Source organism: Haplochromis burtoni, unplaced genomic scaffold (genome assembly GCF_018398535.1).
Source record: "Haplochromis burtoni strain Fernald_Lab_line unplaced genomic scaffold, NCSU_Asbu1 Contig_5, whole genome shotgun sequence".
Taxonomy (NCBI): Eukaryota; Metazoa; Chordata; class Actinopteri; order Cichliformes; family Cichlidae; genus Haplochromis; species Haplochromis burtoni.
Genome location: NW_024582366.1, coordinates 4956239 through 4971810, shown reverse-complemented (window position 1 = coordinate 4971810; position 15572 = coordinate 4956239). Strand labels below are relative to the sequence as shown.

Sequence of the window (15572 nt, the reverse complement as noted above, 5' to 3'; positions counted from 1 at the left end):
GTGTTCTTTCATTTGGTGGTTCGTGTTACGAAACTCAGAGGTTATTTAGCTTTTCTGTTGGGTCTCCTTTGCTTCAGTGGACTGTATTACAGAGCTTTCTATGGCTTTGTCACTCTTTTTTGGGTCCAGTTTATATCTAATAATTTCTCAATGTATTTTTATTGCAGTTCTAGTTGTGCACTTTATAGATTTTACTAAAGGTCTGATGTAATTTTAATTTAAAACCTACAGGCTCAGTTATAAACAAAGAGAAACTGATGGGTCACCTGCCCCAAATTCTTTTGCTTTCCAGGTGACTATAATGAAGAAAAGGTGTTGTGAAGTGTTGTGCAGTCTTATAAATTTATAATAGTAAACCATATTTCTGATGTTGTTTCCAGTTTGAGTAACCTTACTTGTAGGAACCATATGCCTGCACATTGCTGACATCTGACACCCATTTCTCTTCCTCTTTTTAGAACATGTGTTTCTCAGTATATCTTGCAATTAGGGGCCTTGTTAATAGAAAGTGGTGTGGCGGTATATTGCATGCATCTTCTGCAGATTACACACAGATCACACAGACATTACCAGAGGGTTGTCTCCCCCTTACATCCCTCCACCCGGACACCATCACTTGTCATGCATGTTTAGCCCAGTTCATTGACATGCAACAGGATCTCCTGCTCCAGAAATGCACAAAAAAATTGAAATATTCCCTTGTGGAATGACAGCATGTTTCAATTTCATGTGGGTGATTGCTGTAGTATCGCTTTCTGGTTTTGCATGACCACGTCTATAGGCCAATGACTGCCAATGTCATGATAATTTCACAAATAAAACCCTAATTCACTTGTTGTTAAACAACAATGTTAACATTAGTAGCTGTATCATTAGATTATGAACAGCAGTTTAAATATATGGAAGCTGATTTAACATTTACAAATGTTAAATCCGACACAGCTCAACTAAACAATATCTAAGCTGCTAGTGATGAACACCTGTTTGACCCTTTTATTTCTGCACGTCTTTTGTTTTAGTTAGCTGTGCATATGTAAATCTGTCAAAATGAATTATGATTAAAATTTCCTTGATTGCAGATTGTGTAAAATGAATTGAAATGCGATTACAGCTTTTCATAATGTCAAGTTATGATATCCTTGCACCTTGCATACAGGCCGTTTGTAATTACTGTTTATTTTTCCACTTATAAGACAAACTTAAATAGCTCAAGTGTGTGTCTGGTGTCCCTGTTTTGACTTAGTTTTTCTTTGGGGACACCAAATCTACTTCAGGAAGAAGAAGAAGAAGAAGAAGAAGAAGAAGAAGAAGAAGAAGAAGAAGAAGAATCCATTGATATCAAATTGATAATTGCCACAACCAAATCACAGATCCTGGAGGAGAGGTGTGCATGCATGTGTCTCTGTGACAGAGAGGTATTTGGCCTCTGAACGGCAGCTTGTGTTCAACGTCTCGCTGATGCAAAGTGATGTGTGCTAATTCTACATCTGCTTTAACCAAACAGGGCTCAAAAGTTCAGCCAAGTCCCCCCCCAAAAAATCACTTCCTCACAAGTTACCTTCCCTTCCTCTCTCTCTGTGCATGAATTAAAGTGTATTTCCCTTGTATCAGTTTTGAAGAGATTTGGAAGTGATAGATGAATAACTGGATAAGTCTTTGGGGTTTGGTGTGTGCTTGTGCGTGCACGTGTGTTTGTGCAAACTGAGACTTGGCTCGTTGGTTTGGATGTTTAGAGCATGTGTGGCCCTGAAATGTGTCCTGTCATGTGGGCTTAAGCTTTGAGGAGTTGATTGTAGCCTCGCAGTGTAAATACCCAAACAAACAGCCAGCGGTCAGTTTGCCATGTATTTACATTCCTCTTCCTCTCTCCAACTCGGTTTCTCTCACTCATGCTCTTGCATCTGATTTGTTAACTGGCATTCATCTTTCTTCTGCTCCGCCTCTGTGTGACCTGCTCCGCTTCTGTGGTGTCGCTTTTCTATGTAAAAAATCTCTTAGAAATTCTTAGGCCATTTGAAACACTTAAACAACTGCATTTCCTGAACTTGTATTACATCCTGACATTTTGTTATTTATCACACCCAATAAGAGAAACCCCGAGATGAAATATTGAACCCATTTGGTTGTTCTTAAGTGGCTTTAAGCGCAACTGTTTATGCATATTCGCCCAACCGCTACCGAGCGTTCCAAGCTTTACAAATTTGTTTTCCACAGCTGTTCTGCATAACAACTCCACGCTATCATGCGCAGGCGAAAGTCTGGTGGAGAGAATCTATTCATAATTCAAAGAAACAACACGGCACAAGCTGAGGCGTTGTCAGATATAACAAATTGAGGAGGAAAAGAGTTGAATTTGTATCTGCTTATGGAGGTTGACTACATTATACATACTGCAGGAGCCGCTGAGTGTGGGGTAATAGGATATATGATGGATGGCCAAGCTGCACTGGCTCCCATTCCTCTGGGTTATTCATCTATTTATCTGCTTATTTATTTATTCTTTCACCCAGAGAGACCCTCAGAAACCTAAGATTTGCTTAAGGTGCATAATAGTTCAAAAAAGGAACACTGGTCAGTATGGAAATGGGTTTGAGTTCTTGAAGTCCTCTGTTGGTCTTGTGTCAGCTGCACTGATGTTCACTGGGCCAGCAGTTTGTTGGGTTTTATTGCCTCTTTCGAGTACACTAAACTACAAAGACGTTTCGCTGGAAACTTTTTCCAAACCACAAATTAAACTCATATCGCACACACTGAAACACCCATGCAAACTTGTCCAGTCGAATTTCAACACAGCCAAGTCTTTGTGTCTTGAAGGATTGCTGCATGCAGATGCTTTAGTTGTTAGGAATGAGTCACGTGTAACTCTTTTGCTGTTGAATCCCCTGAAAGCATTTTCACATCTTTGGCTGCTCAGCAATCCCACGATGTGTAAATGTGTTATATTATATTTTAGTTTATGATGTCAAAGAGTATAATAGTTCAATTAAACCTAAATGAGATCAATCAAACCGAGACACCTGAAAAAAATATTAGATTTATTTAATTCAGTGGCAATCAGCTGTCCAACATGAAACCAAATCTTCAGGGATTCCCGTGACATAGAGTCAGCACCCGCCACATTTAATCGTCAGCTAAATGCCCTTTATGTTTAACCCTGTCACTGCTCCACTATCAAGGGTGTCATTCAAGGTCCTGCATTTGGCCAGGCGTAGGTCACCTCCCCTGGGTCAGGCTGTTTTGTAGGTTACCTCTACCCCCTCCCAGCAAAGAGGGTACACTGTGCTCTAGTAAGTGTGTATTTCATAAAGCAGAGCCACAATATGTAGTTTCTTCTATGCAAAATCAACCTAGTGACCTATCCAGGGTATATTCTGCCTCTCACCCAAAGTCAGCTGGGTCCCTGAATTGCAAACATAGTTGAGAAAATCGATGGGTGAATGGATTTCCATACTTTCTCTTTTTACATGCACATTTTAATGTATGTTTACACACATTACACATCACACAAACCAATCTTTTCTGAAAGTATCTTAGCATAGTGCTAAAGCATTTACCACTACTTCCATCGTGCTCCTTCGCCACCTCCCTCAGAACATTTTTCCATCATCCCAATCTAAACCGCCGATGGCAACGACATAGCTGCTAGCTTACGACAAAGCAAAGTGGGGAAAAGGGAGAGAGGAAGGCAGTAAGGAGGTGGGGGTGGGGAGGTTAGGCCGTAGATCAGGGCAGGGAGGATGGCGGCGAGACCAGGAGGTGACAGGGGAATAACATCCCTTTCTCCTCAATCGACAGGGACCATAACTCCTGCCTCTCCAGGGACAGATTGAGAAAGGCAATAGCCCTAGGGGCTGTGAAGCACGGATGCTTAGGAGAATTGAAAGTTAAAAGAAAAACGCAGTTTGCCGAGCCACTGCCACTGATTGAGCCAACAGCAACACTCGTAGCTAGTGGAATTTTGTCTCATTTCTTCTCATTTTAGAGCTACAATAGAAAGGCCCAGTAGCATACCATTTATACTGATTCTCAAATGACAAGTCCCTGGGGTTATTGTTGAGCATTGCACAATTTTTAGACCATGTTCTTCTTAACTAGCTGGTAGTATGAGCATGTCTTGCTTTTGCAGTGCCGTGAAATGCTTTTGGATTGGAAAGTCAAGAAGATGACATGAAAGTGTCTATATAGAGTTGCACTTCATCCTTTTACTTCTTTACTTCTAGTTTTGCAGTGATCTTGTGAACTTGGTCATTGTTGCGACACACAAAAATAACATTTAACAGACTAAACCTAACCCTGTAAAATCATTTTCAAGTGTAGCCACATGATAGATATGCTGACATACTTGCTGTACTAATTACATACTAATTATATTAGACATGGACTAAGTCAATGACATGCCAGTTCTAGTGTGCCCTAAACCTGCAATCTTTCTACTGACCTACAGGAGGCATACACACAGACTTTATTCAATCCCACACAGGGGAAATTCACTGGTTATAGCAGCACAAGGGACAGGAAGAAAAAGTGAAGCAGAGATACATTAGACAAATTAAAATAGAAAAAATAAATAATACGCATAGTACAAGAAAAGTTTTTAAAACAGCTGAATTTGAACCGTAGAGGATCAAATTTTCAGGGCAGCTAAATAAAGGTGCTGACCTAGTGCATTACAGTTTCTTTGTTTGGTTTAGCTTTTACACAAAAGCAATAAAAAGTGACAAAAAGAAGACTGGAAATGTGTAAAAACTGTAGGGAAGTGTACTGTATGCCTTGCTGTGTTAAACATAGCGACTAGCCAGTTATGCTGTTTAACTTAATCAGCAAATAAATCACATCATCATATAATAGAAAATATTTATCAGCTTCTGATTCATATATATATATATATATATATATATATATATATTAATATATTTTATTATTATTATTATTATTATTATTATATATATATATATATATATTTTACATACATCTTATCTCCTTTTATAGCTTTCTGCACCTTTAAAAAAAATCTCTGTGTCTCAGTTTTGTGTCTTTCTTTTCTGTGGTCCTTCATCCAACTTCTCTCCTCCACAATCATGCTGCCATCTTTGGGTTTGGAGCAGCTGGACAGCAGAGGGAGGCAAGGACGTAGCAGCTTTTATAGCTTGATCAATTTTACAGTGGCTTACCGAATAGCTTTTAATGCTGTCCTTTATTTTCAGTTGTAAGCTGCAGAGTGTCTGCTGCTCCAGAGGGAGCGAGAGAGAGAGGGAGAGAGAGACAATAAATTTTAATACATTGTCTCTGGAAAATTACACATGTTTAATCATTGATTTTTATTGGCTCATCATGATAACATTATCCCAGTGGGTGAGAGTGGGCTCATAAAAGAAAAGTGACTGAATTAGTTATGACATTTTAAAGACTACATTTGAGAAAATTAACCACAGGCATAACCCTTTTTTTGGTCTAATACACTGTTTATGGATTGGTGTGGTAACAGTTATATCCATCGACAGTTTGCCATTCAAACCAATTTGTAACCATTTAAATCTTACACTGCTGTGAACTGGAACCTAGCTCCTCTGCTCTTTAATCTGCCCTTACGTCACCTCTTCTGTTTGGGAATTCATCGTTGAATGGAAATTAAATCTGTAAAGAAGGACATGAAAATGATTTGGAGCAAAGACCAATGGTGTCACCATCAGTTTGAGATTAAGTCTACAGCAAAGACCGACTGATAAGAGCCATTTGGCCTATTTTTATCCTTTACAGAGACTTGAAAATGTTCCCATTAATAATCGAAATTTAGTTCTATTAAGTTTGTGCAAAGTTTGTATAAATACAAAGACATATAGAGTTTATTTCTTCCTTGCATTGCACCTGCTCTTTAGTTGTCCTATATTTTTTTTAGCACCCTTGTAGGGTGAACCCTTTTTTCTGCTCTTCTTTTCATCTTTTGTGTGTCCTAGTTTTGTGTGTATGGTTATTTATCTATTGATAAATTTGACTGTTAACCAGATGAAATTAGAACAAAAAAGCAATGCATGTTATTTATACCTGATGTAATGAAGCTCCTGACGTTCCCGCACTATTATTATAATCTTTGCTTTGGTCTGCCTTTAGCGCTGTCACATTCTCTGTGATTTCACCTCAGTGACTACAGTATAGTGCAAGAAAGGTGAAATTTAAGTGTGTGCACCAAGATTTATCGACTGCATATAAAAAAGATATCAGGGTCATTAAGTCCAACTGTACTGCCATCAAGCTGATGAAAACTGGCAAACACATACTCTTCATAATGCCTGCGGTGTGTGCTTGTGTGTGTATAAGAGATGTGATAAGGTAGATTGACTTCTAATATAAATGGTAGAGGTGTCTACTGACACCCGTATAGCAGTGCCCTTTGTGTCCCTGTCTGGCAACCTTATTCTGTGCTTGTGTGTGTAGGGATACTAGTTCTCTTGTGTGTGCAGCCATTAAAGATTTGTATATCCTTGTGTGTCTTTGTTTCTTTCTTGGTACTTTTAGATACTATTGTTTGAGATGCACAAGAGAGTAACTTTGGATAAGTTAGAGGTGAATTGAGGGAGCAAATGTGTGGACATGTGTATCCACAAATTTCTTCATGCATGTTTGTTTGCTTCGCTGACACACACACACTCACACATACATACACACGCACACACGCCACATAAAACACACAGGTTAGCCCTCCTCTACACCGGCACCTGCTCCGCTGAAGGTGAAAGAAGTGCTCACTTGAGCTCATTGAAAAGTAGATGTGACAGTAAATTTTTCAGGCCCTTGTGAGATGGGAGATCTTGTTATAGCATTCAGGATGGGGGTCAGGGCAGTGGCTGCTTGATGATTGAGGAAAAGAGAAGTAAATTCATTCTGCTTCGGGCACTTTGTCAAGTGCCAGTAGCTTACCGTTGAGAGCCACTCACCCATCACCGTGTTACGGCCCCAGAGGTCACATCCACCGCCATAAATCTGCCTCGCCTCCTCGCCTGCTAAACCTATTGCCTTACCATGGCTGAGCACGAGTAGGGAGAGAGGCTGCAGCTGGTGCTACTGCTGCTCATAGTCACTCAAATGAAAAAAAAAAGGCAGAAGGGAGGATATAGATTCTTCTTTTGATGCTGCTGATGGTGTAAGAGCAGGACACTGGGTGTGCTGTGTAACAGCACGCGAGAGATGTGTCCATCGGGACGAACGGTTCTGTTGTGTGCATTCATGTTTGAAAGGATGGAAGTATGACTATAGATGTTTCTAAAGAGGGCTAAGGAGGGCTCACATGTTTTATTTGTGTGTTTAGAGTTGGGTTGAGATTTGTGCCCAGTCTTCACTGGGATGGGAAAATGTACCAGAAAAGTTGGCACTTTGAAGATGCAGAGTCAGCTCTTTTGAAACAACTGTGAAAGGAATAACTGAAGTTTGTAATCAGTTATTCTAATTCTGCAGCTGATTTACTCTTTCTGCATGTCAACATCAGAAACTTGATACACCTGAGCTCAATCAGCTCATCATGCCTCCCCTCCCTGTAGTGAACTGGTTCTGAATTGTTGTTGTTGTCATGTGCAGGATGCCAGTGAAAAGCTGCGTCCGTGCGTGTGTTAAGACAACAACGGGAACTAAAAGGAAAATGCTGAAAAGTGTTGAAACGTGGTCAGGTTCGTCATGCCTCTTCTATAGTGGTGCCAACCTCCACTTCCACCACCAGCTCACTCACCTGCTCAGCCTGAAACCGGAGGTCGGGGCACACGAGGGACCTGCTCTGCCTGAGACGGAGGTCGCCACCTTCAAAATAGCTCAAGAACAGGGCATAGAGAGCTTTATGCATCCGAGCCTTACATCACCAAGCACAGTGCAAAGCATTGCATGCAGTAATGTAAAGCACGCTGCCACTGGACTCTAGAGACAGTGGAGACGTGTTCTCTGGAGAGGAATCACACCTGCAATACAATGAACCCATCTGGGTTTGGTGGTTACCAGCTGCATGGTAGTTTTCAGACTACGTCGTGCTAACTGTAAAGTTTGGTGAGGGAGGACTATGGAGTAGGGTTGAACAGGGTTTTTTTGGCAATTTAATGCTCCCAGCTTTGTGGGAAGATTTTGGGGATAGTCCCTTCCTGTTTCAACATGACTGTGCACCACTTTACAAAGCAAGGTCCATATAGACATGGATGAGTGAGTCTGGTGTGGAATAACTTGACTGGCCTGCCCAGAGCCTTGACCTCAACCTGATGGAACACTGAGTGAGGACTGCGAGCCAGGCCTTCTCATCCAACATCAGTGCCTGACCTCACAAATGTGCTTCTTGAAGAATGGTCAAAAATTCCCATAAACACAGTCCTGAACCTTGTGAAAAGCCTTCCCAGAAGAGCTGAAGCTATTACAGCTGCCAATGGTGGGCTGACATCATATTAAAACCTAAGGATTATGTCACTCAAGTCAGACGAGCAAATACTTTTGGCAGTATACTGTATATGACTTCTTCTCTCCATGAAAGAGCTTTAACCTGCATTTCTGGGTGGCACAGAAAATCTTGCTCACAGTCAATGATTTCTGGAAGTGTTTCTGAGCCTATGCAGTGATTTTCATGGCAGAGTCATGCCTGTTTTTAACGTAGTGCTTGATGAGGACCTGAAGACCACAGGCATCCAGCATGGATTTTTATCGTTGTCTTTTGCGCACAGAGATTTCTTCAAATTTTTAGAATCTTTTGATGATATTATTTACTGAAGATGAAATATTTAAAGTCTTCCCAGCTTAATTTTTTCTGAGATTGTTCCACAATTTGTAGATGCAGTGTTTTTTGCAGAATTGACTCTACCTGTCCAAGACACTATTTTCATAACTAGTCATGTTACTGACCTGTTGCCAGTTAACCTGATTAACCTGAGCTTTCTTTTAGTGCCATTTCCTTTTACAGACTTCTTTTGTCCCTATTCCAACTGTTCTGAGACATGTTGCTGCCATGAAATTCATTCATTCATTTTGCATTAAATTGTAAAATGCATCAGTTTAAACATTTGATATGTTTTCTGTGTCCTGTTGTTAATGAAATATGGATTTGTGAGACTTGCAAGTCATTGCAGTCTTTTTTTATTTACATTCCACACAGCATCTGTCATTTGGCAGGCTTGGGATTTTTGGTTGTTTTTTTTTATTTTCCAAAAGAGCTTCGTCATACTATAATTGGGAGAGAAGAAGAAATGCATGCCTTGTATGTTCAACATGGTAATAAGTCACTCAACTAAAAAATTCCAAGCACGTGGGTTATAATAGTACCACACATTTATCAAATGACACATTTTTTTCTTTTTGGACAACCTAAGAAATGTCAATAGATGAAACGGCTAAAAACCAAGGTATGTATGTTGTTTGTCCTTTTTTGCTTACTGGCCAGATCCCTAAAGGTTGCATTTCTCCTGCTTCTCCAAAATTGGTTCCAAGTCCACGTATGAAGACTTGATCCTAATGGTTGAAAGCCTTCAGACCTCTCTATTTCGTTTCTGGAAAATATCCCTTGTGAAGCCAGTATTAACTGGTGAAGGTAACTTTAGTTTAAGAATCATGAACCAAGGCTAATTCTTTTTAATATATGCCAACTGTACTTTGAACTACCAAAACTATTACTTTTGTTATATGGACATGCTTGTCCATATATGTAGAGAGTGTGTGTGATTGCTTCTTTCTGAACTTTGTCATTGTACACCATAATTACACCTGCCCCAACTCTATGTGTCCGTATGCATTCTTCTGCCCATGTATATTTGTGTATGTGTGTGCACTCATCTTCCAAGCTTGTTATATGTAACCGACAGCCTGCTTTCAATATAACCTCTTATTAGATGGTGATTATCCTGCCTGCATCTGGCTTTTTTCAGCAGTTGACTGAAAGTTGGAAAGGCCAGGGGCATACTGGGTGGAAAGGAGTGAAAGCTTCCTGTACCTGGCCCTGGTTCACAGCTGTCTTTTGGAATGTAATTTTTTTTTTTTTTTTTACAATAGTTTTAATGCAACTTGGTAATAATAATAACTGTAGTTTAGCAACCGTCTTACATAATTGTGCTATCCTGGTTGAATCTTTATATTTATATAATCACCAGCAATGTTAGGAAGGTTACATTTGAGAGGTAAGTGAATAGTTAGGGGTGGGTGATATAGCCTCAAGATTATGTCACAATACTTATGTTTTTTGGGATAGTGATAAATATAAAATGAAGATTTTACCAGGGAGTGCAGCTTGTTGGATGACAGCATTAACAGCATGTTATATATATATCTAGTCATACCGTTTCCTTGGTTTTCTTGTTTAATTAAAAAGAAGACATCTGCTTAACACTTGGTTACTTGGGATGTGTCTTGGGCCGAGCTTCTTAAAATTTTGCTTAAAGCTCTGCTTTTCCACCGTTTCCACCCCATCAATAATTTCTATCCATCATTTAATCTGCGTATCGTATGGTAGCAACTACAGTAACTTGTGGGCAGCACATCAACTGCTATTAATATCTTCTCATTGTATGACTTCATACCTTGGCTGTAGTCAACAGTGTATTTTTGCTTCAAGTGTTTGTTGCATTTCCAACTTTAGCGAGAACACTTTTCTTGCATGTTTTGCAGCGCTTTGTCAGAGGTGTGGACTCTAGTTGCCAAACCATTTCCTTACTATTGAAATGCCGTTTAAGGCACTAAATCATGATAAGAGGCTTAGACATGTATGGGCTTGTACTAGGAAACATAAATGCATTGCATTGCTATATCACTGATAGCATAAAACCATTTTTTCACACAAAAAAAATTATACTGGTATTCTTGCAGATGGGATGATATGACACCACTTGGTAGTAGATCAGAAATTGCTAGCTAATACAAAATTAATAAGTAAATAATAATTGGTAAATGTAAAGCAACTCAGCTTGCTGGATGCACAAATATAGAGTTTGCTTTAACAATGTGGGCAAGAATAAACTATCTTTATATACTAATAGTGATGACGCTGCCCTGTAGGGTTTGAGCATTTCAGTCTTGACATAATTTTCACAGCTGGAAATTAAGCTTTACACCTTGATGTAATGTTAGAGCCAATTTTGTGATTTAGCAGCTAAATATTGTAGAATCAGTCAGTTTCGTGACAAATATTGCCATTCAAAGAGATGGTTATTCATGTTGGAGTGATCGTCTGAACTCTGGTTGGTCATGTAGTATACAGTGGGTTGGTTTGTAGTCGTACAAATGCATATAAGACAACCAATAAAAACAATAACTTTTAAATTTAGATTACAAACTGCCGTGGGTTCTTCTTGAAATCATACTATGGTGTTACCCTGACATCTGTCTCAGTGGCTTTTCTTTTTGTCAGACAGAGAATTAAAAACTGTTATATTGTAACTCGGTAGTGTTTATCACTTTATAGCTGGAAGTATATAGTTGGATTCAGCCCTTTTACATCACCAACATTTGGATTATGATCTGAATTTTGATTGAATATTTTTTCCTAATGACAGAGTAATAGATAGCACTTACATTTTATTTGTTTATTTAATTACATAACTTTGTATCTATAGCTTCTATATCTACTGCATCCAAAACCACAGCTAATAAGTGTCACATTTGGATCCCTTCCATAGCCTGTGCTGTGTTTGTGGTGAAATGATAACGGAGATGCTATAACATGCAAATTGCTACATGTCAGTCTGCAAGCTACTTTATAAAGCAAAACACAGCCAAAATAGGAGGGAAAGAAATGGACAGTACACAGTGTAGCAGGATCCCGAGGGCCTGGCTGGGATCTTTGTAAGAGCCCAAACATCAGCTGTTCTCCAATGGGCTTTCAAAGAGCCATAACAGAGGAACACAATAGACTGGACAGATGGTCCCAAACAAACTGCACCGGGTTTGATGCTATTGAAAGCTGTTTACCTCATGCCAGACGCCAGCAAGTGCAGAGGATGCATTGTGTGATCATTTCTGGATGGCTGAATGTGTGCTTCTGTGTGTTTGAGTACCAGCTTCTGCTGCTTCTATAAACCCCCTGGTCTGTTTTAACCACCAAATGACTACTCATAGCTGGTAAGATGTGAGAGTGTGTGCACTTTTGTCATAATTAGGCTACAATCAAAGAAAAGACATGATTATTAAATGCAAACCATGAGTGATTTTCACTCAGTGGCTGCCAGCCAAGTCTCTGGGCCATGACAAACCTTTGGCTGATAACCAATAACCACACAAACGTTAAACAGACCCCCCCTTAACCTCTTTCTCTGTTTCTCCCTGCCTCCCATGCTCTCCTCCCTCATCTCCCCTTCATCTGCTTTCCTAAAGAGCAGTGCTGACACCTCAGAATGATGAACTCCTTCAGTGCTCTGACCTTTCTCCTTCGGACTAGTCACCCACCCTCCTGCCCTCTACCATGTAGATGAGACAGAGACAGATGAAGATATTTTGTAATGTGTGTGCATGTCTGGGGTTAGTGGGGATGGTGGGCGGGAGTGTCAAGCAGTGACACAGTTAAATTAGTTTTGCTGTTGGTGGATGGTGGCCGTTCCACCTTCAGATCAGCAGTCAACCAGGGAGATTAATCCCGACACTGGGGGCCTGTTGAAGAGCGGTTATGACAGGCCCTGAACCAGAAGAGCGAGGCAGACAGGTAGACAGACAGAAAGGGCAGATGGGTTCATGACTATGATAAAACCGACCAAGATTGTGTCCATATATCTGTGTGTAACTTTAATGCTTAACATACAGATTGTCAGATAGCCGGGGACATAAAAATGTAAAAGCCGAGTTTCTGCACTATGACATGTACAAATAATTAGTAGGTAGCAAAAATCCTACGATTGACTTATTAAAAAATGTCTGCTATGTCTGCTGGTGCTGCTTCAGACAGTTTCCCTAGCAGATTTAACAAAGATTTAATTTTTATTATAGGCTAATCAAAAGAAATCAAGCATGATACCCAGTCGTGATTCTGATTTAAGGCGTGTTTATTAATTTGCAGATTATTATCTAGCTATTAACTAGCCATGCAGCATTTTATATTGTATTTAAATTAAATTACTAGTGTAAATTAACGTCACTTTTGACTAAATTAAAATACAGTGGCTAATTGATCTGGAATAGGGTGACTGATTCTTCAAATTGCTGTTAGCAGTATTAGCACAAAAATACACATCTGTAATAAAAAAAAAAGAGAACAAACCAATTATTGTTCTGCCTCAAAGTAATACATTTAGATGAGCTGTTGCATTTTTATAATTTACATTTTATTAGTTTCATGGTTATTGTAGTGTTATAAGTATATGGTTAGTAAAGATTTGAGACTGGAGCTAAATTCTGGAGCACATTTTACACCCACAGGATGGCACTGCAAATCTTTTCGATCCATAGTGATATCAAGGTGTCATGTTAATTATTGATACTCCATTGAATTCAGGTATTGTGAACATGTGAACCGTCCTTGAACAGTTACTATATCTTCTCATCACTCTCATCCCATGTAATAAAGGCCAAATGTGGATATCAGATACATATGCATATGTATCTGATATCCACATGCATACATTTAAGTGAATGAGTGACAGAAGTTGGTAAGTATAGTATCATTAGCCTTGTCTACCCATTTTTCTCTTTCTTTCTGTTTTAATTGACTCCAGTTTGTAATCCTGTCCCTTTAGGCCATCCTTTGTATTTCTGTCTTGTTTCCTTCTATAATTGGTTGAGATAAGTGCATCTTACAGGCCACGTAGATGGAAGAAATCCCTGGATTATTCATACTCTGTTAAGGGTTCACATGAACACTAAAACAACTTTGTGTTGTTTATTTTAATAATTTTGCTCAGGTTTTGCCATTTATTGTAACTGATACCTGCAGATAGTTTGTGAGATAAAAGGCAAAGAAAAATAAAACTTAGTTGCTTAAAGCACATGTGTATTCAGTTACTTTTCAGTAATGGGAAACACTGTTGGCAGACCTAACCTAATGAGTCTGTTTGTGTCTTTATGTCTTCAGTTGAGGTGTCCATTCCTTGTGTACCAGAGATAGTAGAAAATGGCCAAATGTCCGAAGGCACTCATCTGGATACAGAGGTATGTTACATATACTTTCAGTACAAGTGTGTTTAATCTCTTTAGCTCAAAAATGTTTGGACGACACGTTTTGCAAGTTTTGAAGTTCTCTGAGTCCACACAAGCCTGATGTATTAGACTTTTAAAAGATTACTTTGGTTTTCTAGATTTATTTTTATGCATAAATGCTGTTAAGAGTAAAAGCACTATTAAACGCCTTCTATAGCTCATCACACTGTGCAATAAAACTCAAAAGATTATTAAAATTATTAAAAACTATTACTGACAAACTGAACCAGGTACTATGATAAATACACTGACACTACACACAATGACAAAGAAGCAGCAGTAGTCACATGGCACTTACAGTTTCTCCTTCTACACATAATTGTGATTTCATTCGGACAAATGTGATTTAAAGCCATTGTAGCATAAAATTTAATATAAAAGGAACATATTTAGTTAAAAGGGTATCATTCAAATTATGCTCTAACATGCTTTTTTGTTATTCATTTGTAGTACAAATCTCACTAACATATTAGTGAGATTTAAAAATGATAAAATATCAGTGCTATTGAGGTTATAATAGAGTAACTTTAATAAAAACTACTTATTAGGCATAACAAAGATGCTTTTTTATCTCCCACTCCCTCTTCCACAGCCTCACATGCCTGCCTGACTCTCCAGAATAAAATTAAAACTTCCAGATCAGCTCTCTGCATGTCCTCGTCCCCCTGGTGGCCAGCTCTAGAACCACACCACACATTACAAACCCCCATACACGACTGGCTTTATTGTTTATAAAATTATCATTTTAAATGTTTTATATTGAATAGTAAATCATTGAATATCTACAATTATTTTGACAGTGAAAAACTAAATGTCAGCTTTTATACATGCTGCTTGTTTATAATTAGCTGTGCATGCTTTGTGCTTTCATTCACTGAGAAGTTAAATATCTAACACAAAGGCATCAGTCCGTGCAGGTTTTTCTCCTGGTGTTATCCTACCGTATTCTGCCTCATAAAGTTATACAATTAATCTGATATGATAAAAGGTAACTGTTGGGAAGTGTTGATAACAGTAAAAATGATAATTGAAAAAAAAGTGATAATTGTCTTATGGTGATTGCTAGCATCGATTCTTATTTAATGTCATAAATCAATTTGTTTCCTCCACCAGCCGTTATGGTTTTGGTAATGTTTTTAAGCTTGTGTGCTTGTGTGTTATCATTTTGATAACAAGTACTCGAAAACATTTGAATGAATATGTATAAAATTTTATAAGGGTGTCAAGTGGGGTCATTTCAATATTTCATTAAAATTTGGTTTAGATCCACAAATGGTCGAGTTAATGAATTATTTGTCAGAAATTGACGAAAAGCCTAGAAACCGTTATAGAAACACTTCTTACAAGTGTGGTGTATGTTGTCACCTGTATAAGGATTAAATATCATTAGCTGTTACACATAACAATTTGAATACATGTACAGTGCATAGTAGCATATATATATA

The 15572-nt window shown here is 38.7% G+C and overlaps 1 protein-coding gene across 2 annotated transcripts in view; it reads left to right on the top strand.

Annotated features, from left to right (window-relative positions):
- Nucleotides 1-15572, top strand: part of LOC102309902 (adhesion G-protein coupled receptor D2) — a 90750-nt gene that overhangs the window by 54883 nt on the left and 20295 nt on the right. Inside the window, exons 24-25 of one of the 2 annotated variants that reach the window (XM_014333179.2) lie at nucleotides 14003-14079; nucleotides 14720-15539. In XM_014333179.2, the coding sequence (XP_014188665.1) occupies nucleotides 14003-14079; nucleotides 14720-14737 (95 nt within the window). In that variant the 3' untranslated portion in view covers nucleotides 14738-15539. Of the gene's footprint in view, nucleotides 1-14002; nucleotides 14080-14719; nucleotides 15540-15572 lie in introns of those variants that run through there. The other variant, XM_005920914.3, reaches the window with a different exon arrangement.